Source organism: Erpetoichthys calabaricus, chromosome 17 (genome assembly GCF_900747795.2).
Source record: "Erpetoichthys calabaricus chromosome 17, fErpCal1.3, whole genome shotgun sequence".
NCBI classification, from domain to species: domain Eukaryota; kingdom Metazoa; phylum Chordata; class Cladistia; order Polypteriformes; family Polypteridae; genus Erpetoichthys; species Erpetoichthys calabaricus.
Window position 1 is genome coordinate 86,408,064 of NC_041410.2, and position 23,335 is coordinate 86,431,398.

A 23,335-nucleotide genomic window follows, 5' to 3' on the forward strand; every position below is an offset into this window, starting at 1 on the left:
AGAACATACGTGCAAAGACTAAGTATTTTGCATAGTAGGAGGAGTTTAGACTGGCATACATTCACATTGTGAAACGGCCTAATCAGTTTAGCGGATAACGGAGCCGGAGTCCATTAATTTGTTGTAAAAGTTACCGATACGGGCAGCACCGTAATAAATCCATTAACATTTAGATAGTACATCTTTGCAAGATTTTTTAAAGCGGTGAGCCTTCCTAACGAGAACCCGACCTTCCTTTATCCAATTTACTGTCGGAACGTAGCGAAGTCTATCCCGTGATGTTTGGTCGAAAGACAAAAACATTTATTTATACAATATAGCACATTTTCATACACACAGCGTAGGTCAAAGTGCTTTACAATGTGAAATAAAAGGGATGTTAATATAAAACATAAACAAGGTTAGGTAATGATATTATACAGTATGTAGCAAAGAAAAATGTAAGGTCGGATGGCCAAAACCACAACTAGACGGGGCGCCTGTCCATCGCGGTCCCTCATATACAGTATGTGTGGCCGACCTAACTTGAACGATTCGTATAATAAATCCTCCACCTTTAGTGCTGGGTGAGAACATTCGTGACTGGAACGCCTCTTACCCCATCTGGTAATGCCTTGTCCCAGCTTTTGACGCTAATTGGTCATTTGATTACTTTCACTTTGGAAATGATTATTGGGTGTTATTGAAACGAATTTTATTAGAGCTAAGCGAAATGCAAAACGCTTTGCTTTGCTTTTTTGGAATGACATCTATGCACATGAATCAAAATGCAAAACGCTTTTGTATTGCATTTTAAACTGACACGAAAATTCCCTGTTGTAAGAAAAACAATCGATCATTTGGTTCATATGTTTTAATTATCACGATTTAAAAGTACTACAATATAATTAACACGTTTGATTGCATTTACTTTTGTCAATAAGAACAATCTTCCATCTGTGTTGGATTGACGGCTTGCTCAATTCAGAACACTGAACATACGTTCAAGTGTCGGCACCAGGCTGCAACGATACCCTTCTCCAAACGTTGCGCCGATGATACCTTAAATTTGATGAAAGCGAATACGGAAGCTGGGTATATAAGTAAATGGATAAACAAGATGGTTTAGGACGATATGTAAAAATCCTCATTAGACACTCTCAATACAGAATTAGAGATCACAGATTTTAAGCTATTTACAATAAATTAGCCTAGATCCTATGTATTATTCCACGGAACTGCAGTACCTTTAAACAACTCGTATCCTTAGTTTTTTTTAGATTTATGATCCAAACGACGTTCCGTAGACTACTCGATATCACGTGGTGTGCTACTTTTTTTAGGTTGTTCTCAGTCACGTGAACTTGTTCCCAGGAGGCAGGCGGAAGAGAATATGAAGGCAAGGAGCGAGAAAGCGCTTGTCCCGAAGGCAGACTAGCGACTGCGGCGGCGAATGTTTCTCAAGAAGAAGTAATAGTTTACATTTTTCGCAGCAGGTCATTCATTTTTGTCGTTTTTTTCTTTTTCTTGTCAACCCAAGCCACTCGGATGACAATCAACTCATGTGGTCGCAAGTTACCTGTTAATAAACGGTATGGGTAAGTCAGGCGTATTGGTGACTTCAGCCAGCATTGCCAGGGCGTACACATTTGTTTTTCACAGTGGATCTGTTTATTTCTCCCACTATTTACATTTTGATCTTATTAATATCACAGCCAAGTTATATTCAGACTTGACAGGTGTGTGTCAATTGTAAAAAGTGAAAGCTTGCATGTAAAGCGTATTTCGTAGCTGACTGCAACTTTGCACATCTGGCCTGCGAGTGTGCATTTCCTTTTGTCCCTTATGTCTGTCGTCACAAATAGATTTTTTTAAGTATGCGAATGACGTCTTTTCCGACTAGGGTCATTAAAACTAGATCCACCGAGTACTTCAGTAACTCATTAGAAGCAATTGATAAATTGATCACTGGATGTTAATGCCAGTGTTGGGCAATGGCACTTTTAAAAGTCACTTAGTTACATTGCTCATTATTTACAAATAAAGTGTGTAAATATGTTGTATAGCTGCTCATTCTGTAATATAATGTGTTACAAATAGTGCTTTAAAAAAAAAAATTAAATAACAAAAACTGCACATTGCACTGGCCAGAGTTTGTTATAAAATACTAAGCACATATATGACCCTTTGTGAATTTCCCCTTGGGATTAATAAAGTATCTCTATCTATCTTTCTTTATGGAGCCAACCAGAAACATAGCCAAATTTGGCCATTTTCTTGTGTTTTATAAATGTTTATTTTTTCATGGGTTGTGAAGTAAATAACATCCATCCCCTTTGAACACCAGCTTCTGTACTACCCGGTCATACTATTTCAAAATACCTATAAGAAATAACTGGATTAAAACTGAATAGGTACTTACAGGTTTCTGATACCAGATTGCACACAGCACACTCTTCTCCTTGGCCATTTGATTGAGTCCTGCAAAGAACCAGCATCCCATCCACTGTGTTTGCTTCTTGCCTTACACCCAATTGCTGCTGCAGTAGCCACTGACTCCCACAACTGGCTGAATTAAATATACCCTTCAGCACATGCAAGAATTAATGTATAATTATAACTTTGTTCTTTTCTCTTGATTACACACTATGCCTGTTCTTAATCACTTCCTTGCTAGCTGTCACCAGATGGCAGGAGCACACATGTGCATAATATTGAATAAATGCAATACTTCAGCAGATTAATGCGACAGAGTGTTCCTACAGCATGTCGTTATAGGTATCGCTGTATACAGTTCGATTTATCAGAAATTAAGCAGTAATTATGTGTTGGAAATAAACTTCTGTTATATACCTTTTTTAAGTAATTCAGTTATTTTTACTTCAGTCAAATTAGTATTTCGTTAGTGTTGTGTTTTTAATTTTTTTTCTTTAATCCTTAGCACTGGCAATGACATTCCTGATGTGGATGTCATGTTACTGTTTGGACAGAAAGAACCTTCTTATACAGTAACTTTGAAAATGGTGTATTGATCTACAGCCAATAATACAGCCTTTTGCAACAGCAGGTCAATTCTTCAGTGGACTCCGTGGTACATAGTATGGCAGACAGTTAATCTATTTTACATGCCAGTGTCTTTCGATATTTTTGAAAAGTTGGTTCATGTCTTGTGCCATATTTTTAAACATCAGCTCCCCTGAATTTAGGTTGTTCAGAAAATAAACTGCTAGGTATTTCCATAAATGTGTTCCAAGGTAATGCGTGATTGGAGCTTTCTCTGTTGCTGTGGGGAAAAATACAAAAATCTGTAATCATGTGCACTGTGCTTATTAGAAATTGTGTGTGTTTTGTGGAGCTATTTGGTTCTTCGTTTGAGTTGTGGATTAATTTCACATCTTTGTTTTTTCCTATTGTTCGTAAATTTTGGTAAGTTTAATATTGATGTTTGTGAATTTCAAAATATTGTCAGACTAGCAGAATATGAGAACTAATAATAGGCAGTTCCATGTGTGGGTCCACCCTGTGATGGACAGATGCCCTGTCCAGGGCTATTTTCTGCCTTGTGTCCTATGTTTGCTGAGATAGGCTCCAGCTTCCCTACAGCCTTGCTCAGGATATGGTGGGTTTGGAAAATGGATGGATAGATTATGTTATGTTAAATATCTATATTCCATTTTGTTATATTAATCCTGAGTGATTCAGTGGTTAACACAGTTGAGCCCAAGCCCTGTCAGTCTGTGGAGATTGCAAGTTTTTTCTGTGTCTTAGGATTTTAAGCATATTCCTTAAACTTGCCTAAAACATGCATTTTAGGTTGGTTACCAGCACTGACCGATTGCAGTGTGGACTTTGCAGACCAATAATGTTATTATCATATTCTAGAAATTGTTAAAATGATTATAGACAATATTTTATGATATTTAACACTGTTTATAATGTCAGTTCACTTTTCTTTTACTTGAACTTTTGATCTCTGTTACAGTTTAGCTAACCAAATTAAAGAAGTGTTAGTAGAGGCAGTAGACTGAAGGCTAAACTAGCAAAGAATAAAAACAACCACTATAAAAAGGGCAGTCTAGTAAGGTGAAAAGGCCAGATCCTTAACTGGTAAACTGATTTTCTGAATTTTCCACATGTGCAAAAGCAAAACCCTTGAACCATTATCTTCATGCATGTGCACCTCGGATACATGTACTGATATGGTCCGTCAGACCGGTGTTGGACAAAGAGGGGCTAGAAGTGTTTAAATTGCCTTGACAAGTTTCAAAAAGTCATCAGCTTAAAGTGAAAATACATAATTAAAATGAAGGGAGGAGAAGCAGAAAGAACAAAGCCAGAGAACAATATAACCTTAATAGACTGAACACCACATACATTGAGTGTGTCGGCTAGCATAGTTTATGACGGCTCCCGAAATATTTTATGTTGTATGATGATTTGTCATCCACTTACTTTTATTTGCTTTCGCTTTTTTGGCACATTAATAATATTTAAGAATGTATAATGGCTGAAAAACTTTATTCCCCTTGCTTGCATTTATTGTTTGTTGTACCCTGCCACCTGGAATATAAATTAATAAAGAGAAGATGTCCTCTAGTAGTAGAAATAAAGCACAGTAGCAGTCAGATAGATAGATAGATAGATAGATAGATACTTTATTAATCCCAATGGGAAATTCACATCCTTCAGCAGCAGTATACTGATACAATAAATAATATTAAATTAAAGAATGATAATAATGCAGGTGAAAAACAGACAATAACTTTGTATAATGTTAAATGTTAACGTTTACCCCCCTGGGTGGAATTAAAGAGTCGCATAGTTTGGGGGAGGAACGATCTCCTCAGTCTGTCAGTGGAGCAGGACATTGACAGCAGTCTGTCGCTGAAGCTGCTCCTCTGTCTGGAGATGATACTGTTTAGTGGATGCAGTGGATTCTCCATAATTGATAGGAGCCTGCTGAGCGCCTTTCGCTCTGCCACAGATGTTAAACTGTCCAGCTCCATGCCAACAATAGAGCTTGCCTTCCTCACCAGTTTGTCCAGGCGTGAGGCGTCTTTCCTCTTAATGCTGCCTCCCCAGCACACCACTGCGTAGAAGAGGGCGCTCGCCACAAATGTCTGATAGAACATGAGGTGTAGTTGTGATCCATTTAGTCCCAGGTGCAACTGTATTGTATCCCCTTCCATGCCAGGTGAGTGCAAGGATAAGAGAGCAAGAGTTGGAGTGGAGGATACATCTATGGTTGTCCATAATAAAGTTATGGTAGGGTCACCCCAGAACTCTTACACGATAAAACATCTCCAGTGGACAATTGCTTTGTCAACGATTGGTTCCTGATTTGTGCTCTATACTGGGAAGACTAGAGTGTAACCCCTTTAACACTGAACTGGATTACAGATATTTGAAACTATGTTGGTGGATTTGTAATGCAATACAATGCAAAGGTCTCTCGTCTAATCTGGGGTTGGTTCCTATAGTGCAACCATAGCGTAGATTAAGCTGGTTCAATGACAAGTGGTTAATGTGTTAAACCTTTGCTGTAGAACCTTATTTCTGAGTGTGGCAAACCTCTGTAAGGCCCTTTGAATCTGGCCACAGCTAAAACGTTCAACCTTTTGTAGCGCTGTTTTATGTTTGTGTATTTAATATTTGTTTTGTGAAAAGCATCATTTGATATCATCAATGCTCAGTTTGAATGAAACTGGAGTGCTCCTCATTGTATCTTACATAAAAAAGCACAGAATAATTGCTCTTCAGAAGTTCTTTTGCTTTTAAAATTAATTACATTTCTGTTAACTTTATTTTCTTTCTAGAAAAAAAAAAGCCTAAATCATCCATCTGCCTTCCTAGGCCTTTTCAGTTGTAATGGACAAGGAGATGAAAGATGAGGAGAGCTCAGTCCCAGCTGCATCTCATCGTAGTGACACACTAGGTATACTTCTTTATATTCTGGCATGCCCTTCACTAGATATCCCAGTGGTTAGTAAAAATGAGTTCCAATCACTTAAGTTCAGGTTTTTTTTATCACTTATACAAGTTAAGTGAAATTGCTACCCGCTTATCCCGCCAGACTAAGAACAATACCAAAACCCTTGGGGATTAATACATTTTGTCAAAAGAATGCAATGTCATAGTAATGTACAGGGAGCAATTGTCCAATTTTATTGAACTGAAATTTTATTTGCTTTGATATTTCTATTTCAAAAGACTGAAATTGAACATTTTTAATAAGACATTGTTATATGTTAAGAAAAAGTGCTGTTTGTACAAGTATTCAATACGTGTGTTGTGGAACCTCTAAGTTTACCAATTACTGTGCAAAATAATGAGTGAGCTTCAATTATTTGTAAGCTCCAAGGAGTAATTGCTCTCTCGCTTCAGCATTCCGTTTTACGCAGATTAGGCTGAATAAGTAATTTATAACTTTCACTGTTATAAGCTTTGCAGTTAATGCAGAAGGAGTGGAGTGTGTTTTAATATTAATATTCCATGGTGCATGAATGTCACAGTGGTGGACAGGACCTGCCTGCCTTCCTCCTGCTACTTTTGCCATGTAGCTTTTAGCAGATCAGGTGTCTCCAGCTCAAAATAAATACCCATACTCCACAGTTATTATATTGGTGGCTTTGATTATTCCACATTGCTATCTGAATTCTCCAAAAATGTTGGGTGGTGAGATTTTCTACTCTGCAGAACTGCTGTATCCCTATCCAGTGCTTTCTTTTCCAATGGAGACACCCCCCTTAGTCAGCTCAGACTATTACATGATATATTTGTTCAGAAGTTAAAATCTGCAAAATCAAAAGTTTAAAGCAGTGTGCAAGTTGACTAGGGAAATTGTGCAAAGACTACAGATTTAACGCTTTGAGGCGTCTTAAGAAAAGCCTTTGCTGGTGGACACAATTACATCTTGTATGTGTTTCTGCCAGGAAAACTACATTATTAAATATAGGTGGAATTCATGCTGAATAGAAAAACTAACATGTTGAAAATGTCACCAGTGTTCTATCAGTACTTAAATTAACTCTTTCCATATAATGATATATACTCTTCCAGTCCACAACAATAAAGTAAAATGGAACCTGATCTCCTGTACAAGACATTCCAGCCAACTTACCTTTTGGGTCATACTCCAATCCCAGGCCAATCAATATCATTTATTGCTTTTGTGAATTTACAATTACTCTGACTTTATTTTTTTGCTATTTTTAGACTTTGTGGTCAAGCAGCAGTAAGACTTCAAGTGGGAATTATAATGGTGTTCAAAAAATTACAAATACATTCAATGTAATGCTGCACCACTTTTCTTTGTGCAGAGTTTTAGAGATCAGTATTCAATCTTTTTGAAAAACCTTCGAATGACAGATGGCCAATGAATAGTTTAAAACTGAACAATATTGCATAAAACAATTTTACTGCCCAAAGAAAAAATCACTTTATTTTTCCCCTCCTTGGGTTTCTCTAGAGTTGCCTTTTTCTGAAGATGCAGTATTAGTGGACAAAGATGTGATTGAAAAGTTGACTGAAGGATTAGTCTCTCATTATCTACCAGACCTGCAGCATTCAAAATTGGCTTTGCAGGAGTTGACGTAAGTTCCAGTTTTTATTCATCAGTCAGTCATTTTCTTACCCGCTTAGGCTCCAGCACCCCCTATGACCCTGTTCAGGACTATCTAAGCCAGCATAGGGTTCAAGATAAGAACAAACCCTGGACAGGGCACCAGTCTGGTGCAGAGTCATGGTTTTTAATTGAATAAAAATAGTTTGGTATCTGAATTACCTTCAAGTATGATTTACTGGGCCTAATAAGTAACCACACTAGTTCAAAATATCTGAAATTGTCTTATATTACCAAACTGTTGGAATACTTTGCAGCACGTGGTGATTATTACTATAATTTGTAAAGTTAGATCTGTCCTTTTTACTTAATCAATTTGTCCTCTCAAATCTTTATTTCTGTAATGTAAAATGTATTAAATATTCACCTTTTGAAAATCGTTTTTTTTTTTTTTGTTTGTTTGTTTTGGTTTTTTTTTTGTCTCCTCCTCTAAGAAAAAATCAGTCTGTACTACTAGACACACTGGACCAAGAAATTGCTAAATTCCGTGAATGTAATTCATTACTTGATATCAATGCACTAGTGAGTATATTTTACCTTTCTTTTTATTTACATAACATGTAAGCCTCGTTTTTGATTTTTTTTTAAGAGATGCACTGATTTATCAATATTGTGCATTTCCAGGATTTAAAAACTCCACATTTTCATTCTGTTTATCCTGGTGAGGGTTGCCACAGCAAATAACTGAGCTAATTAGGACTTCCTGTTTTAAGCAATTTTCTTTAGCCCTTCTTGGTGAATACCCATGCACTCCCTGGATAAGTGAGAGATGCTGATCCAGCATGCCCTAGCTCTGCCTTTTAATCTTCCCACATTGGCCTGTGCTTTATGTGTCTTTGGAGGGGCCATCCAGAGTCAGCCTAGCTGCATGTCCAAACCACCTCCAGTAGCTCATTCTAATCCAGTACATGGGGTTAATATGAACTGTTATGGATTTAGTTTGACAGTAAATACTGGTCTTTTAATGCAACAAAGTTTTAGCTTTTAAGAGAAAATTTGTAGGTTTTAAGCTTAAGTAACAAAAATGTTAACAACTGTTAGAAATATGTTTAAAGTAACCTTAGCTGATCTCTCTTTCAGTTTGTAGAAGCCAAATTATACCATAATAAATTGGTAAATATAAGAAAGGAAATGCTAATGCTGCATGAAAAAACAACAAAATTAAAGGTATGTGAAAACTCTTGTTTTCATCTAGTATGCTGCATGTTAGGGTGGTTTGGTGCTTCAGTGTTTTAGTGCTGCTGCCTCATGGATCCAGAATGAGGTGTTCTTCCTTCCTTAGCAGTGTATCTGGAGTGTGTGCCTATTTTCTACTTATCATATATAGAATTCGGGTATCTCCGAGACGTGTAGGCCAGTATGAACCACTCAGAGTGTGCATCTCCTGTGAAGAACAGATTCTACACATAGAGCCGACTCCATTGAATGAAACACATGATAGACTTTGCCTTCCAGCAACTTCGTAACGAATTAAGCAAGCTCAGAGAGAGAATGAATGAATTTATATTTAACATTTTTGGTCGGAATCCACCAGATGGCGGTATTTAGCACTGTGTTAGAAAATTTGTTGATCAGTACTTTGCATTGTAAAAATTGCATTTACAGTATTAAAAACATAACATTATTGTAAATATTTTGTATAATTATACTGTAGTTTAAGTGATAAGGCTGATTTTAAAAACAAAAAATAATTAATATATATATTTGTATAAAATATTCATATATGAGCTTTACTTCTATATTTTGAAATGATTGCTAGTCATGGTAAATGTATAGCACAGAATTAAACTGCATTCTGACAAAAAAATTTGTAAAATGTATTTGTTAATCTTTTTATTCATATTGACGTTGACTGAAAATATCTAAAATAATAAACATGCTTATGTAATTGATTATAATAGTGTAATATTGAGAGACCTGGGCCCTCATGCATAACGCCGTAGGTAGAATTCGCACTATAACATGACGTAAGCACAAAAGCCGAAAGGTGCTTACGCACAGAAAAATCCAGATGCAGGAATCTGTGCGTACGCAAACTTCCACACTCTTCCGGTTCATAAATCCCGATCAGTGTGAAAAGAAATGCTCGTGCACGTGCCTGCTGTCCCACCCCAACTCCTCCCAGAATTACGCCTCTTTGAATATGCAGAGCAATATAAATAGCCCTTAAGCTGAGTTCTGTGAAAAGACGATGGCAAAAGCAAGAGGGAAAATGGAAGAATTTTAGCGAATACCAAGTGGAGGCAAGGAAAAACGTACTATTTTATTGGTTTCAACAGTGATATAAACAACAAAAGGAAGCTAATCGACTGACATAGCATGTCGGGGAAACTCGAAAGCTCAAGTTCACAAAGTTGCACAGTGCCCGAAATAAAAAAGAAGTTGTCAGATATCAAAGTCGCCATGAAAAGGTGAGATGTAGCCCACCATCTGAGTGTCATATGAAAGCTTATTAGGGTACAGAGAGAAAAAAAGGCACACGGGGGAGCACGAAATGTCAACTTCAATCTCGAAATTTCCACTTTTTTTAATTACGTAGTTTTTGTCATTAAAGTAGAACATCATAAACTTCATCTTAAAATCGTTTAATTAACCAGTTTCTCAAATCACATCATAATTAAAATAGCACGTTAAATGCTTTGTTTTGTATGTGTTCTTCTATGTGCTCTGTGTGTGAATCACTACGTGGTTCTTAAACCGGCTTTCTCTTCCTCCGACAGGACACAGAATCCATTACATTCGTGATATTACAGCTCTCTGAATAACTAAAATACTGTGTTCTTCTATGTGCTCTGTGTGTGAATCACTACGTGGTTCTTAAACCGGCTTTCTCTTCCTCCGACAGGACACAGAATCCATTACATTCGTGATATTACAGCTCTCTGAATAACTAAAATACTGAGATGTATACGTGATATAATTTTCATAATGATAGGAGTTAAAGCACGTTATTAAACATGGGAACACGGTGGCGCAGTGATTGTGCACGACCTTCGATGAAATAATTTATTGCAGCAGTACTCCGGGGCAGCTCTAGGCTCGTGGCGGCCCTGGGCAGAGAAAGAATCGGTGGCCCCTTCGCCCACCAATGTCAATATGGTATCTTCTGCACGGCGGATGGCCACGTCCGTTGCGGACACTGCATAGCCTTCTCATGCTCATGACACAAGCGTTTAACTTTTGCTGAAATTTGCCACTGTGTTTTTAGCTGTGTCGTTATTTTCTTGCTGTTTTATATTCAATATATATTGGCGTGGCCACCCCTGGGATTTGGCGGCTCTCTGCAAGTGCACAGTTTGCACATGCCTAAGGCCGCCCCTACAGTACTCTCTTTCAAATGTACTAACCTCCAATTCCCGTCCTTCCTTTTCTTTCTCCAAGTAACCGATCGCCACACCATCAGCTCTGTAATAGACGTTAAGCCATCTGTAAGCTTATAACTACGATTCTTCAAAACTTTTAAGGAACATTGAAATATCTTCATAGTACATGTTTAATTATTCTATCGTTCACGCCTGTCCCAGTGAAGCATACAGTGCTTTTATCTGTATAATAAACATATTTTGCTGCTTTTCATCTTAAAAATATCGAATTCGTCATCATATGTAAATACACGCTTTATAAAGTGACTCAGGTTGTGCAATATTATAACTGTAGTGCAAGTTTACAGTGAGGTGATTGTACTTAAGTCCAAACAGTTCTACAAGGAGCAGTTGATGTACTGATGGTGTGCGTTTAGAGCTCTTGGGATGAAACTCTTTCTGAACCACGAGGTCCGTACAGGAAAGGTTTGAAGCGTTTGCCGTGTGAGAAGCAGTTCAAATAGGAAGCATGGCTGAGGCAGCGTGTGCTTGATGCTGTATACTGATAATTCTCTTTCCAATCAGCTGCTCCGAGTGGTGCAGTGAAAGTAATATGAAAAAAGATGATCTGCAGTGGCAATCCCTAACGAGAGCAGCTGAAAGAAGAAGGTGCAGTGAGAGTAACAACGTTTAAAGCAGTTATGGTATTTGGAATAGTTTGACCATTCCGTGGACCATTATATTGTTACAGGTCAATTACAATCAGATGCATTAAACTAATAAACAATATGCGGTTAATTTCAGTGTATTTATAAAGTCGCATCAGGGACGTGGATCTGAAAAAGAATGATAAAGCACACCGGAACAGTAGCACTGCTTTGACGCTGGGTGCCGCCAGTCTGCAAAACCGAATGGAGAACTTGCGTATGACAGGGTAGGAGGAACCGTGGAAATGTGCGTGGCTTTACGCCAAGTTTAGGTTTTATGCATCGCGATTTGAACATGGAAACGTTCTTAAGCAACATTTCTGTGCGTACGCACCGTTTATACATGAGGCCCCTGGGCTTTTTGCCACAGTATTTTGTATAAATGCTTTGGTTTGTATTGTGGTGTATTCACCTCTCTCTGTCACTTTTTTTTTTAGTATGTCAGCACAAGTTCTCAAATTCACTTTAAGTTATACAGTAAATTAATAAATGTAACTTTTTTTTTTTTTTTCTTTGGACAAAGCAGTAGTAATGGAGCATTTCCAACAAAATGTTTAGTTGACTTTGATTTAAGTATGAAGGGAAATGGTAATGAAAGACCATCATTACTGTTAATGCACAATAACACTACCATATAATAAACTAGAGGGCTTTGCCCCATGCTCGCTTCCCTCACCAACCCCCCTGGCCTGTGCTACGCACCAGCCACTTCACGTCTCTGCCACTTGCGTATGTGGATTTCACTTTCACCAAACAACAAATCTTTTAATTCTCGCGGATACGCCTCTTCATTGGGAAGAAGCACTACTTTTCCCTGATGGCAACACAAATTAGACGATCTACAAGTCTCCAACTTAAAAGTTTCAATCTCTTTTCGCTGTTCTGTTATTTCAGAGTAATAATTTCCGTTTATTTGCGCTAATGCGATCTTTACTATAATTTTTTTTGGAGTCTTTTGAATTTTAGTACTTTCTTTATCTTTATCTCTATCTGTCCTGCTCTACATGTGTATCACGCCAACGTTTTTGAATTCTTTACAGCGTTCTACTTTATCATCTACTCTTTGTCTTTTATTTCCAGCCCTGTGCATGGTTAAATCTCTTGGCACAAAGTCTCGTCTCGCAGGATGTGAAATTCTCTCTGGAAAAAGTCACATCTCGTCCTAGGATTTTTTTTTTATAATAGAGAGATAGCAAGCTTTTTGTAGTGTTGATCCAATGAAGCAGTTGTATTGAAGCATTTGTGCAGTAAGTTTCAGTTGCTCATTTTTAATAAAGTAAACAAGCTTTCAATAATGTGCTGATTGGGAAAAGCAGCTTTGAATGAAATATCAGAGAGCACAACACTATCTCTGTATTGCAAGGCAGGACTGTTAAACATTACTTACAGCAAATGACAAAACTATCATTTTTTTTAAATATGAAATCTATCTGGTTTCAGATCATTCTTAAAGATATTTATCATCCAAAAGATAGATCTTTATTGTCATTGTCACTTTTACAAAGGAAAAATGAAATTGAAGGTGCAGTCGACTCAGTGTGAGGAATAAGAGTTAAAAAGACAAGGAGAGAAAATAATAACAAACCGAATAGTAATAAAAGTACTTTACAAAATATACAAATTGCACTTGTTGACTTAAGGTCTATATTGCACATTGGGAGAATGATACGGAGGAGTTTTATTCTAAGTTCAGGGCCATGATTGCTTTTGGATAAAAGCTGTTTTTAAGGCGGATTGTCCTGGTTTTCATTGCTCTGTATCTCTTGCCCAATGGCAAAAGCTGGAAGAGGCAATGACCGGGATGTGATGAATCCTGTGAAATGTCTATTGCTTTTTTGCGGCATTGGGAGGTGTAGATTTGTTCCAGAGTGGGGAGGGTACAACCAATTGTTCTCTCCGCTGTCCTGACGACCCTGTGGAGTGCTTTCTTTTCTGAGGAAGTGCAGCTGCCGTACCACACACACAGCCCGTACGTGAGCACACTCTCGATGGAACAGTGATAAAAAGCAAGGAGCAGATTTTTGGGGAGATGGTTCTTTTTGAGAAAAAGATTACTGGCCAAGAGCGGATTAATAATTCCCAGTCCTTCACGTTTTTCACTTCCATTTCTTTAAAATATATTTTATTTAAACCGATACTTTATGATGAGCATACGCAATTGTAAATTGGGCCAAGTTATATATTCAACAATTGTTTCCATCATCTTGTACATCTCAATGTTAACTAGAAGCTCATTTAAAACAAATTTAGTAAGTAAATACACAATGTTGTTTGAGAATCAAAAGAAGCATTTAAGAGCTTGGAATCTTAAAATGAAGCACAAAAAATGTTGCCTGAGGAATAATTGGTTTCAGTAGTAACGATTTGCTTCTAAGAAGCCGAGTTGGAACAAAAACTTGAGTGCCTCTTGCCTAAACCATAAAGAAATAACATAATTATTGGAAATATTCAGTATTTTCTTTGATGTTGGTTGGTTTGTTTGTATTTTTTAATATTCGTTTTTTGCCTGTGCTGATATAACCAAAATATTCAAGATAAGAAGAATATGTACACAAAAGACTTCTTGGAAGGTACAAATCACTGCCAGGAGTCCTTCTCACTTGAATGAGTGAACTTAAATGGATTGGTATTAAGTTGTTTAATTGTTGTCGAAACTGGCAGTTTCTTGCTGGGAATGAGCCATGCTAGCTCATCATCATCATAATCATTCTGTCTGCACTGTAGCATTCCACATGTCTCAAATGCTTTTTTTACTCTAATTTTCTGCATCTAATTCATGAAATAACTAAACACACTTAACATCTTTTATATATCACAGTTGTGTGTCAGGTCATTAGCTTCCTACAGTATGTGACCTTCTATGTATTCAGAATAGCTGCACGAGATCATTGTGATTGCATTTTCTGTATAACAATTACTTAGCCATCACAATAATTAGTTGTAACTAGAATATTATAAACAAATTAGTGGGACACTTAACAAACAGAGAGAATACAGTATATGGATATTTCCTTAGGTCAGTGAGTAATAAGAAATTCCTGTCTGTTTAACAAAGTGCAAATGGGCAAAATAGAAAAAAAGTATAACCTGGACATACAGCAATCATTGTAAGCACCACCTCCCCTTGTCACCATCTGACATTGCCACAGTAATCAATAAAAAGCCATTTACTTTTTTATTGCGTCTTATTTGTATATCTTCAGTCGTACTCTGCCTCTGTCATGCAGCATTTGTAGTACCTGCTATATCATTTTATTTTCTGTTACCACATACTGAAGGTCTTTATCCATCGTTATGAAGTAAATGACAAATTTGATTATTCTCTCCCTCAACCTGCAAAACAATTTAATACTGTGCAATTTAAATCATATCATCTGAGTCGCTGTCGTCTGTGCACCTCTGAGCCATGTTGTCCTTTCATTGTTCTTTGCAGTTCTGGCTGCTTTTCTATATATAATCCACCAGTCACCCGACCATGGTAGTAGGAGGGGGGTGGGGTGCGTACACAGGGCAGGGACGTATTCAGAGGGAGCGTATGACCCGCACTCAGTGGGTATTCCTCGTTCGTGGGGAACAATTGCAAGCCCCGGTGCCCATTACAAATGGGATTCAACGGCTTACCCACGCCTGTCGGCGCCAGGTAGACACACGTTGATCCATTCAGTGTAGCGTGCGTGCAGTACCGGACATCACATACCTGTTAATGCTCAATCTCACGTGGCTGAAAGCCACTTGTCCCTCTAAGAAGTTGGACGCCTACCACTTGGCAATCGCGTAACTATTAAGCAGGAGGGAGTCTCATTCGTTTTCGGAATTAACCAGACTAATCGCCCCACCAACTAAGTACGGCCATGCAACACCACGCACAGAATCGAGAAAGCGCTATCAATCTGTCAGTCTTCTCCGTGTCCGGGCAGGGTGAGGTTTCCCATGTTGAGTCAAATTTAAGCAAGATTTGTGTGTGGCGAGTTGTTGTGTTCGAGCACATGAGCAGGCACTGTGAATGCCTTGAGAGCGTGGGTGGACGTGTGCCGGGGAATAATGAGTATCTATATATCTTCTTAGATATAGACAGCGTCTGATAGTTGTGATGGTTTTACACTCCAGTACATTGCGGTGAACGCTGGTAACAGTCAGGCGAGCAGGCGTATTAGAGTTGGTGCTCTTAGAGTTGGTGGGCGTGTCTCTCTAGCGGTTCGAGTTCTTGGGCGGTGCTCTGTCGTTTGTAACCCACGGTCGGACGACTTGGTGGATTATATATGGAAATGCAGCTGAAACCGAAAAGAATAATGAAAAGTCAATGTGGCTCAGTGGTGCATGTGTACTGTAGCAGAGACAAAAGTGAGTTGTTCCATCCGGGCACATGAGCAGGCACCGTGAATGCCTTGAGAGCGTGAGTAGACGCGTGCTCGAGTTGGTGAGCGTGAGTTGGTGGGCTGGGCTTTGTGAGTTGACTGCTTTCAAAGCGCTGCGTGCTTTCATGGGTGTCTTGCTTGCTCTGGCTGCGGCTTAGTGAATTATATATATCGATACACAGCCTCTTCTTAGATGGTCCTGCCGCGTCCACCCTCGTTCTCGAAGCATACACACCGCCTGGTCATGGGCGGGGAAATGTCTTCCGTGTTCCTGCAGGACCATCTAAGAAGACGCATGTTTGTCGCAGATGCGAATTGCTGTATGTAGCGTGTAAAACAGTTTGTGATGGTGCACACGGTCGTGCGTCACAACCGAAAAGTCAACGTGGCTCAGAGGTCCATGTGTACTGTAGCACAGACAAACATGAATGACGCCGTTTTTTCCGAGGCGTCGCGTCCGAGTTGGTGGGCGTGGCTCTGCGAGTTGTCGTCGTATCCAATGGTCTTAGAGTTGGTGGGCGTGGCTCCTTCCTGCATGCGCCATGGGGGTCTTTCTTGTCGTGAATCCACGCCCCTTCCTGTGTGCTTTCATGGGTGTCTTACTTTGCTCTGCGTGCTTTCATGGGTGTCTTGCTTGCTCTGGCAGTGGCTTAGTGAATTATATATATAGATACTTTTAGAAATTGTTGAGGAAGTTATACTTTAGATACACCAATGAGCTGGAGTATTTGATAATGCAGTAAATATCATGTATGCATATATGTAAATAACATACACGTGTCTATAAATATTATAAAAAAAAACAAAAAAACGCGTGGCTAAGCAATGGTTAGCACACTGCTGCCTGATAATACTTCAGTTTCCTGTAATATCCAACAGAAGTACCAGGATAGCTTGATTGGTAGCTTTAATTTGCTTTTCACAGAAAAAGCAAGAATATGTCTCAAAGTAATCTGGGTTCAGAGTCGAAGGTTGTAGCTTCTTTGCACCAAGTGTTTCAAGGAAAGGCTTTGATGATTTGAGTCCTTTTAATGGATAAAGAGGAATACAAAAATGCATGGATGGACATTATATTCAAAACATATTCTGTCATACAAACTAAGAATTAGATTCTCCAGGTCTGTTGCTGACATAAGAAAAATGCAGATCAGTAGAATATCCTGAGTCTTACAGATTGTATGTGCATCTTCAGATCTTTATACCCTGTTTAAAGCAAATTTTTAGTGCATATAATAATGTACAGTGTACATTGAGGGGAATCTGCAAAAATGATTTTTCTTATTATAACTGTATTTACAAGAAACAGTTGTCAGGTATTTCAGTAGCTTGGGAATGTAATCAAGATGCAAGTTATGACATCTTCAATTAATACATATGTCTGCTTTCAGAATGGTGGTGGGTTCATTTTCAATAGGTGTGTGTATGTATATTTATATCCTTTTTTTTTTTTTTTTTTTTAAGAAAAGAGCACTGAAACTTCAGCAACAAAAACATAAAGAGATACTGGAGCAAGAACAACAAAGAGAGAGGGAGCTGGAAAGGGAGCGTCAGCTTATTGCAAAACCTGCAAAAAAGACTTAAACCTTTGTGCCAAAGTGATTGGGATATGAAGAGGTCTCCTGTACTCAAGCTTCCAAAATGAATAGGCAGACATTTGAAATGAGATAAAGTATTCATATGTATTTTATAAATATTTTTTTTTTTAATAAATGTTGGCAAACTTCAAATGGAATAATTACTAAAACACCAAATTACAACAGTATTATATTTTAATGAGTATTTTAGAAAATTGCTTTAAAACCTTAAACAGTTTAACATTTCTGATGACTTACTATTGTAAATGATGTTTACCTAATTATGCACTACCCTCAAACATGCTGGGGAAGCATTGAATCATCAATATTTTTCTAATTTACGTTTATATTCTAAAACAAGAGCTGAAACTAGCACTTGTACATATCTAGATGCATTCAAATATAAAAAAACAAGTAGATTAATTTAGATTTGTTCACTTCATTTTCTGATATGCTTGTCATTTTTTACTTTGTGATGGCAAGCTGTAAACATATTACGGTACTGTGGTTTGGTTCAGATGCAGACATTCTATATTTAAAACCTATCCTGGTAAAACTTAAGGTTTATAAATGATTGTATTATAGTGACAATTATCTGTCTCCACCTTATAGAAAAATTAATTTTACAGAGCCAGTCTTACATTGGTATATTACACAGGACAAACATTTTTTTGTTATTGTTATTATTTTGAAAGATCTTTCAAAAATAAATTTTTGTATTCACACTGGAAAAGTTAGCATATTTATTATCATCGTTGTTATTTTTCTTTTTTATTAAAATAATACTGTGTAGGATTATAATTAGTTTTTATTCTGATATTAACATTCTAATTATAGAATGCATCAAATAAACTAAAGTTTGATAACTGTCCAGATATGACAAACAAACAGACATGCCTACAATAATGGTTTGTCATTTCTGGTTTCATTGTAAAATGTTGATTTGGTTCAGAATAATGTTTTGCAGAGTTTCACCTAAATAGGTGGGTTTTCCCAGTTTCTCTTTGGTTATTATATTTGTTAAAGGGGTACTTGACTAATTTTAACCCAAAAGTGTAGGGAATGTGTACTTAACTGCCTCACACAAGTCTGCAAAATTTGGGTGTTGTGTGTTTCAGAGGCACATTTCACTGTGGCACTTAAAGCTATTATTTTAAAAGTTACTTTAAATCCTTTTCTTTATCTTCATTAATTTTTAAGTTGAATATTGTTAGACATATTTGTTAGTTTGATGTATTAATCTTAGCCCAAAAACAGTTTTCTGTAGCAGAAAAGCAGAAGGGTTTTGTGCGAATGTTTAATAACTGGGACATTTATCCATATGTAAAATCTTTCATGTATTTACATTATTCATATTTTTACATTATCTCTTAATTCCTTTAAGATATGGTGAGGAGGGTATTTTAAAAGATAATCCATACTGTTAACTATAATTTTGTTTAAAAACAAAGACCTGGAGTTCTCCCAGAGTTAGAATTGTTAAATAAAAAGTTATGGAGTCTGAGGAAATACTGTGAAAGACAGTAAATAGGCCTTTAAGGAAAAGTTTGGTGTTTTTTCATAGCAGAGTTAATTTCTTTACAAACATGATATATATGCATTTGCCATGCAAAATTGTGTTCTTAAATTTATTTAAGTTTTAAGCTTTTCCTCTGTACCCCATACTATTCATTGTAAAGCACAAGTGCGGGCAGGATATCTTTTTAAATTTATTGAAAGCACTGAAATCCGTATTCTTAAATGACCTACTGTAATGTTCAATATATAAATGCTTCATGTAGTGTACAGTAACAAATTTAGGATTTTTTTCTTGGACTTTAATTAAAGTTGACTAGAAAAGATGTTAAAGTTAAATAATTGTGGCCTTTAAAAAGATCACACATTTTAAGCTGTGTAGACTGTCACACTTTTAATTGTTCTAGAATTGTAACAACCTTCTTTCATTCTAACTAGTAACATATTAATGTTAATTCAGTAGATTGATTCTAACACTGAATTTGATTTTGTCAGTAACAGCCTAAAAGAAATAAAAGGTAAGAAGTTCAGACATTGTAGCATCTCATTCTTTTATCTTCTGGGTACCCATGAAACTTTGCTTACTGCAATACTTGAACTGTACCAAGTATGAGGATGTCTTATCACAGGTACTGCCTTCAAGCAACACTGCATTCCTGACTGAACACAGCAAAGATGTGAATCCATTTAGAACAACTCGGGTGTCAGTTAGAAAAGGTAAGAATTAAACTTTTAGGTAACTTTTTAAATAGGTCTTTAATTTCAATAAAGGAGCATATAAACATCCATATTTGTTCTTAGTTTGTAAGCTAGATAGCATGTATTTAATTTTAAATTAAATATTTTTTGTCTCTCTATTATAGGGGGGGGGGGAAGCCTGCGACTAGACATTTTTGAGTGATTTTTTTTTTCCCCAAGTCCTGTGAGATGAGACTTTTGACATGAGGTTGTTTCAAGTTATGCCCTCCTCTCAACCATATTCAAACACACACACTGTCCATTCACATCTCCGTCATGTGAATGCTTTTGACAGACATTTCCTGCTCTCTCAGCTCTTATACATTTTTACGTTTTCCTCACTTTAAGTTCCCAATTAAAGAAGACATATTATGTCCAATTCTTATTGATGAATTTCATCCTGAAGGAATATCATCAGAAGAAATGAGTACACGGGGAATCCTAGCACAAGAAAAACGAGGTCAAATGAATTAACGTGAAAATTGTCGATCAGTTACACGAAAAATTGGTTAAATGCGTATCAATAGACTATGCTGAAACAGTTGGTGGTGATCGTGCAGAAGATCAAAACATTAACTTAAAATATTCCAAAGAATATCAACAACTATTAACACCGTCTGGTCTTCCACCGCCCAAATTACTGTTGAAAGAAGGATGTATCCAAGAAAGGTAGTGTAGTACATTTTTCCACGGATAACATTAGACAACAAAGGAGATCTTTATATGCCATTCGTATTAATAAGTTAACCGTTTCCCTTTAGAATAGATTTTGCAAACACAATTAACAAATTACAAAGCCAAACATTCGAAAAAGTTGGTTTGTTTATTACAGAGAAAGAAAAGAAATTATCTCATGGGCAGTTTATCCATTGCGTTGTCACAATGCAAGTCCAAACAAAGAATCAAAATTGAATTAAAAAAAATTGTTTTTACTGAAGTTTTACAGTAAAAGTAAGTTTAAAAAAAAAAAAAAAAAATTTGCTTGTTAATTTCAAAGTCAAATAGAAGCGAAATCATATGATGCAATGAAAAACTCGAACGCAACATGAAATATAATTTACTTTCAAATTGTTTTACTATTTTTTTTAATAAGGTTAATTACTCGCTGTAATGTAAAATAGTTAGTTCTATTATGCATATGTAACAATTCCCATGAAAATAACATCTGTTTAAATTGTACATCCGCATCCCCATACGTGAGCGGCAGAACCACAAAGTGGCTTGCGCATAGCACCAGCCCGAGGGTTGGTGAGCGAAGTGAGCAGGGGGCTAAGCCCCCTAGTCTTCAACAAAATGAAAAGGGTATTCATTACACTTGCATTTTAAGAAAAAAAGTAGGCATGTCTGTGTATTGATAATAAATATATACACAAAATTCATAATCCACATGCTTAGATTTTATTGAGGGGTGGCACATTGGTTAGCACTGCTACAGCACAGCTTTAGAATGTTTGTTTGAAATTCCAGGCCTATCACTATCTCTCCAGAGTTTGTGTTCCCCCATGTCCAAAGTCTCAGGTTTTCTTTCTACACGTGTGTAGGATAAATTGGCCTTATATAATGAAAGTGAATGTGTCCTCAGATTGACTGTACCCTGTCTGATGATGTTTCCTTCTGTGGGTGTGATGCTACAAAGACAGGCGACAGGCTCCAGCTCCAGTGACTCTGAACTGAATTAAGCCAGTCTGATAAAATTTGATTGAAATTTAACAAAAGTACATTTTTTCAATATTTCTAATTTATGATGTTTAAGTGGATTACAAAATGCATTTATAAAGGTTAGTAGAATACAATCAACTACTGAATTCTATGAGCCTTCTTCAGTGCTACTGTTTAAAAGTAAATTGCTACACTGTTACAATATAATTGATTGTATTACATGTGTGAAAAGGTAAGGTTTCAGGAAACAAGGCCAAGCAACTCAAGTATGCACGAAAACATAGGAACTGGGGTGCAGAAAAATGGCAGCAGGTGCTCTGGAGTGATGAGTCAAAATTTGAAATGTTTGGCTGTAGCAGAAGGCAGTTTGTTCGTTGAAGGGCTGGAGAGCGGTACAATAATGAGTGTCTGCAGGCAACAGTGAAGCATGGTGGAGGTTCCTTGAACATTTGGGGCTGCATTTCTGCAAATGGAGTTGGAAATTTGGTCAGGATTAATGGTGTTCTCAATGCTGAGAAATACAGGCAGATACACCTTCCTGATGGTATTGCATGATGGATAAGTATGATTGGCCCCAAATTTATTCTGCAGCAGGACAATGACCCCAAACATACAGCCAGTCATTAAGAACTATCTTCAGCGTAAAGAACAAGAAGTCCTGGAAGTGATGGTATGGCCCCCACAGAGCCCTGATCTCAACATCATCGAGTGTGTCTGGGATTACATGAAGAGACAGAAGGATGTGAGGAAGCCTACATCCACAGAAGATCAGTGGTTAGTTCTCCAAGATGTTTGGAACAACCTACCAGCTGAGTTCCTTCAAAAACTGCAAGTGTACCTAGAAGAATTGATGCTGTTTTGAAGGCAAAGGGTGGTCACACCAAATATTGATTTGATTTAGATTTCTCTCTTGTCCATTCACTGCATTTTGTTGATTGATGAAAATAAATGATTAACACTTCCATTTTTGAAAGCATTCTTTGTTTACAGCATTTTTTCACACCTGCCTAAAACTTTTGCACAGTACTGTATATGTATATACAGTATATATATTTGTGTGTGTGTGTATATATAAAAAAAAAAATACACATACACCCCAAAATCTGTATACTGTATAGTTAACATTCAGAGTTTGTGATTCTACATTGGTCTTCGTTAATTTGAATTAATCGATTGAAAGCAACCATTGAAGGAGAATGTGCCCAAATAACCATATGAAATGATTTGTGATGTTTGCAAATCCATTGGTCTGCCTTTTATCAGCAGTGCATGGACCACATCTGTGAGCGGTTTGAACACTTGTGATAACTCCAAACGATTCTACATTTGTCTTCTTTAATTTGAATTACTGTATAGAACGTTGATGTATCCTACTAAACATTTCAATTATAATCATTTAAGGACATTCTGTATATATTCATAGTTCACTCCTCCTCATCTTTTAGATGACCAAGCTGAAAGCTGCTAAAACCTTGCAGATTAGAAGAATAATCATGTTGTTTTCGCTAGGAATTTTTAAGAGAAGGGCAGCTTTTTTTTTATATAAGATATTTTAGACTAATGAAATATGTTAACAAATGATTCATGGTCTATAGTGGGTCAGAGTTGGCCCTTTGCACTATTAAATATTTCTGGATGCATTTTCTGATAAGGTATTTTACACTTTCATAATGTGGTATTCAACTGTTGCTGTTTATAGATAATTTGTATGTATGATTTTTATTAATTTTAATTGACAGCATTTCCTAAAAAGAACAACAATTCCATCAATATCAATAAGACAGTTGACATTTATGTAACACTTTTTTCTAGATGCTCAAAGTGGTTTACATAGCTTGTAGGGGAGCCACTTCAACCACTACCAATGGGCAGCATCCACTGGATG

At 37.0% G+C, this 23,335-nt stretch overlaps 1 protein-coding gene across 4 annotated transcripts; it reads left to right on the forward strand.

Moving 5' to 3' along the window:
* The first annotated feature begins 1,309 nt into the window (after positions 1 to 1,309).
* Positions 1,310 to 18,271, forward strand: bloc1s6 (biogenesis of lysosomal organelles complex-1, subunit 6, pallidin). Of its 4 annotated transcripts, none has more exons than XM_051920939.1 (6): positions 1,314 to 1,449; positions 5,796 to 5,914; positions 7,448 to 7,571; positions 8,035 to 8,122; positions 8,681 to 8,767; positions 17,426 to 18,271. In XM_051920939.1, the coding sequence occupies exons 2-6, from the start codon at positions 5,848 to 5,850 to the stop codon at positions 17,543 to 17,545; spliced, it is 486 nt and encodes a 161-aa protein (XP_051776899.1). In that variant the 5' UTR covers positions 1,314 to 1,449; positions 5,796 to 5,847; the 3' UTR covers positions 17,546 to 18,271. The 4 variants fall into 4 exon arrangements, with proteins under 4 accessions (XP_051776901.1, XP_051776899.1, XP_028678898.1 ...); XM_028823065.2 differs by having other exon boundaries at positions 1,326 to 1,449; positions 5,833 to 5,914; XM_051920940.1 differs by lacking the exon at positions 1,314 to 1,449 and adding an exon at positions 1,461 to 1,571.
* The last annotated feature ends 5,064 nt before the right edge of the window (positions 18,272 to 23,335 follow it).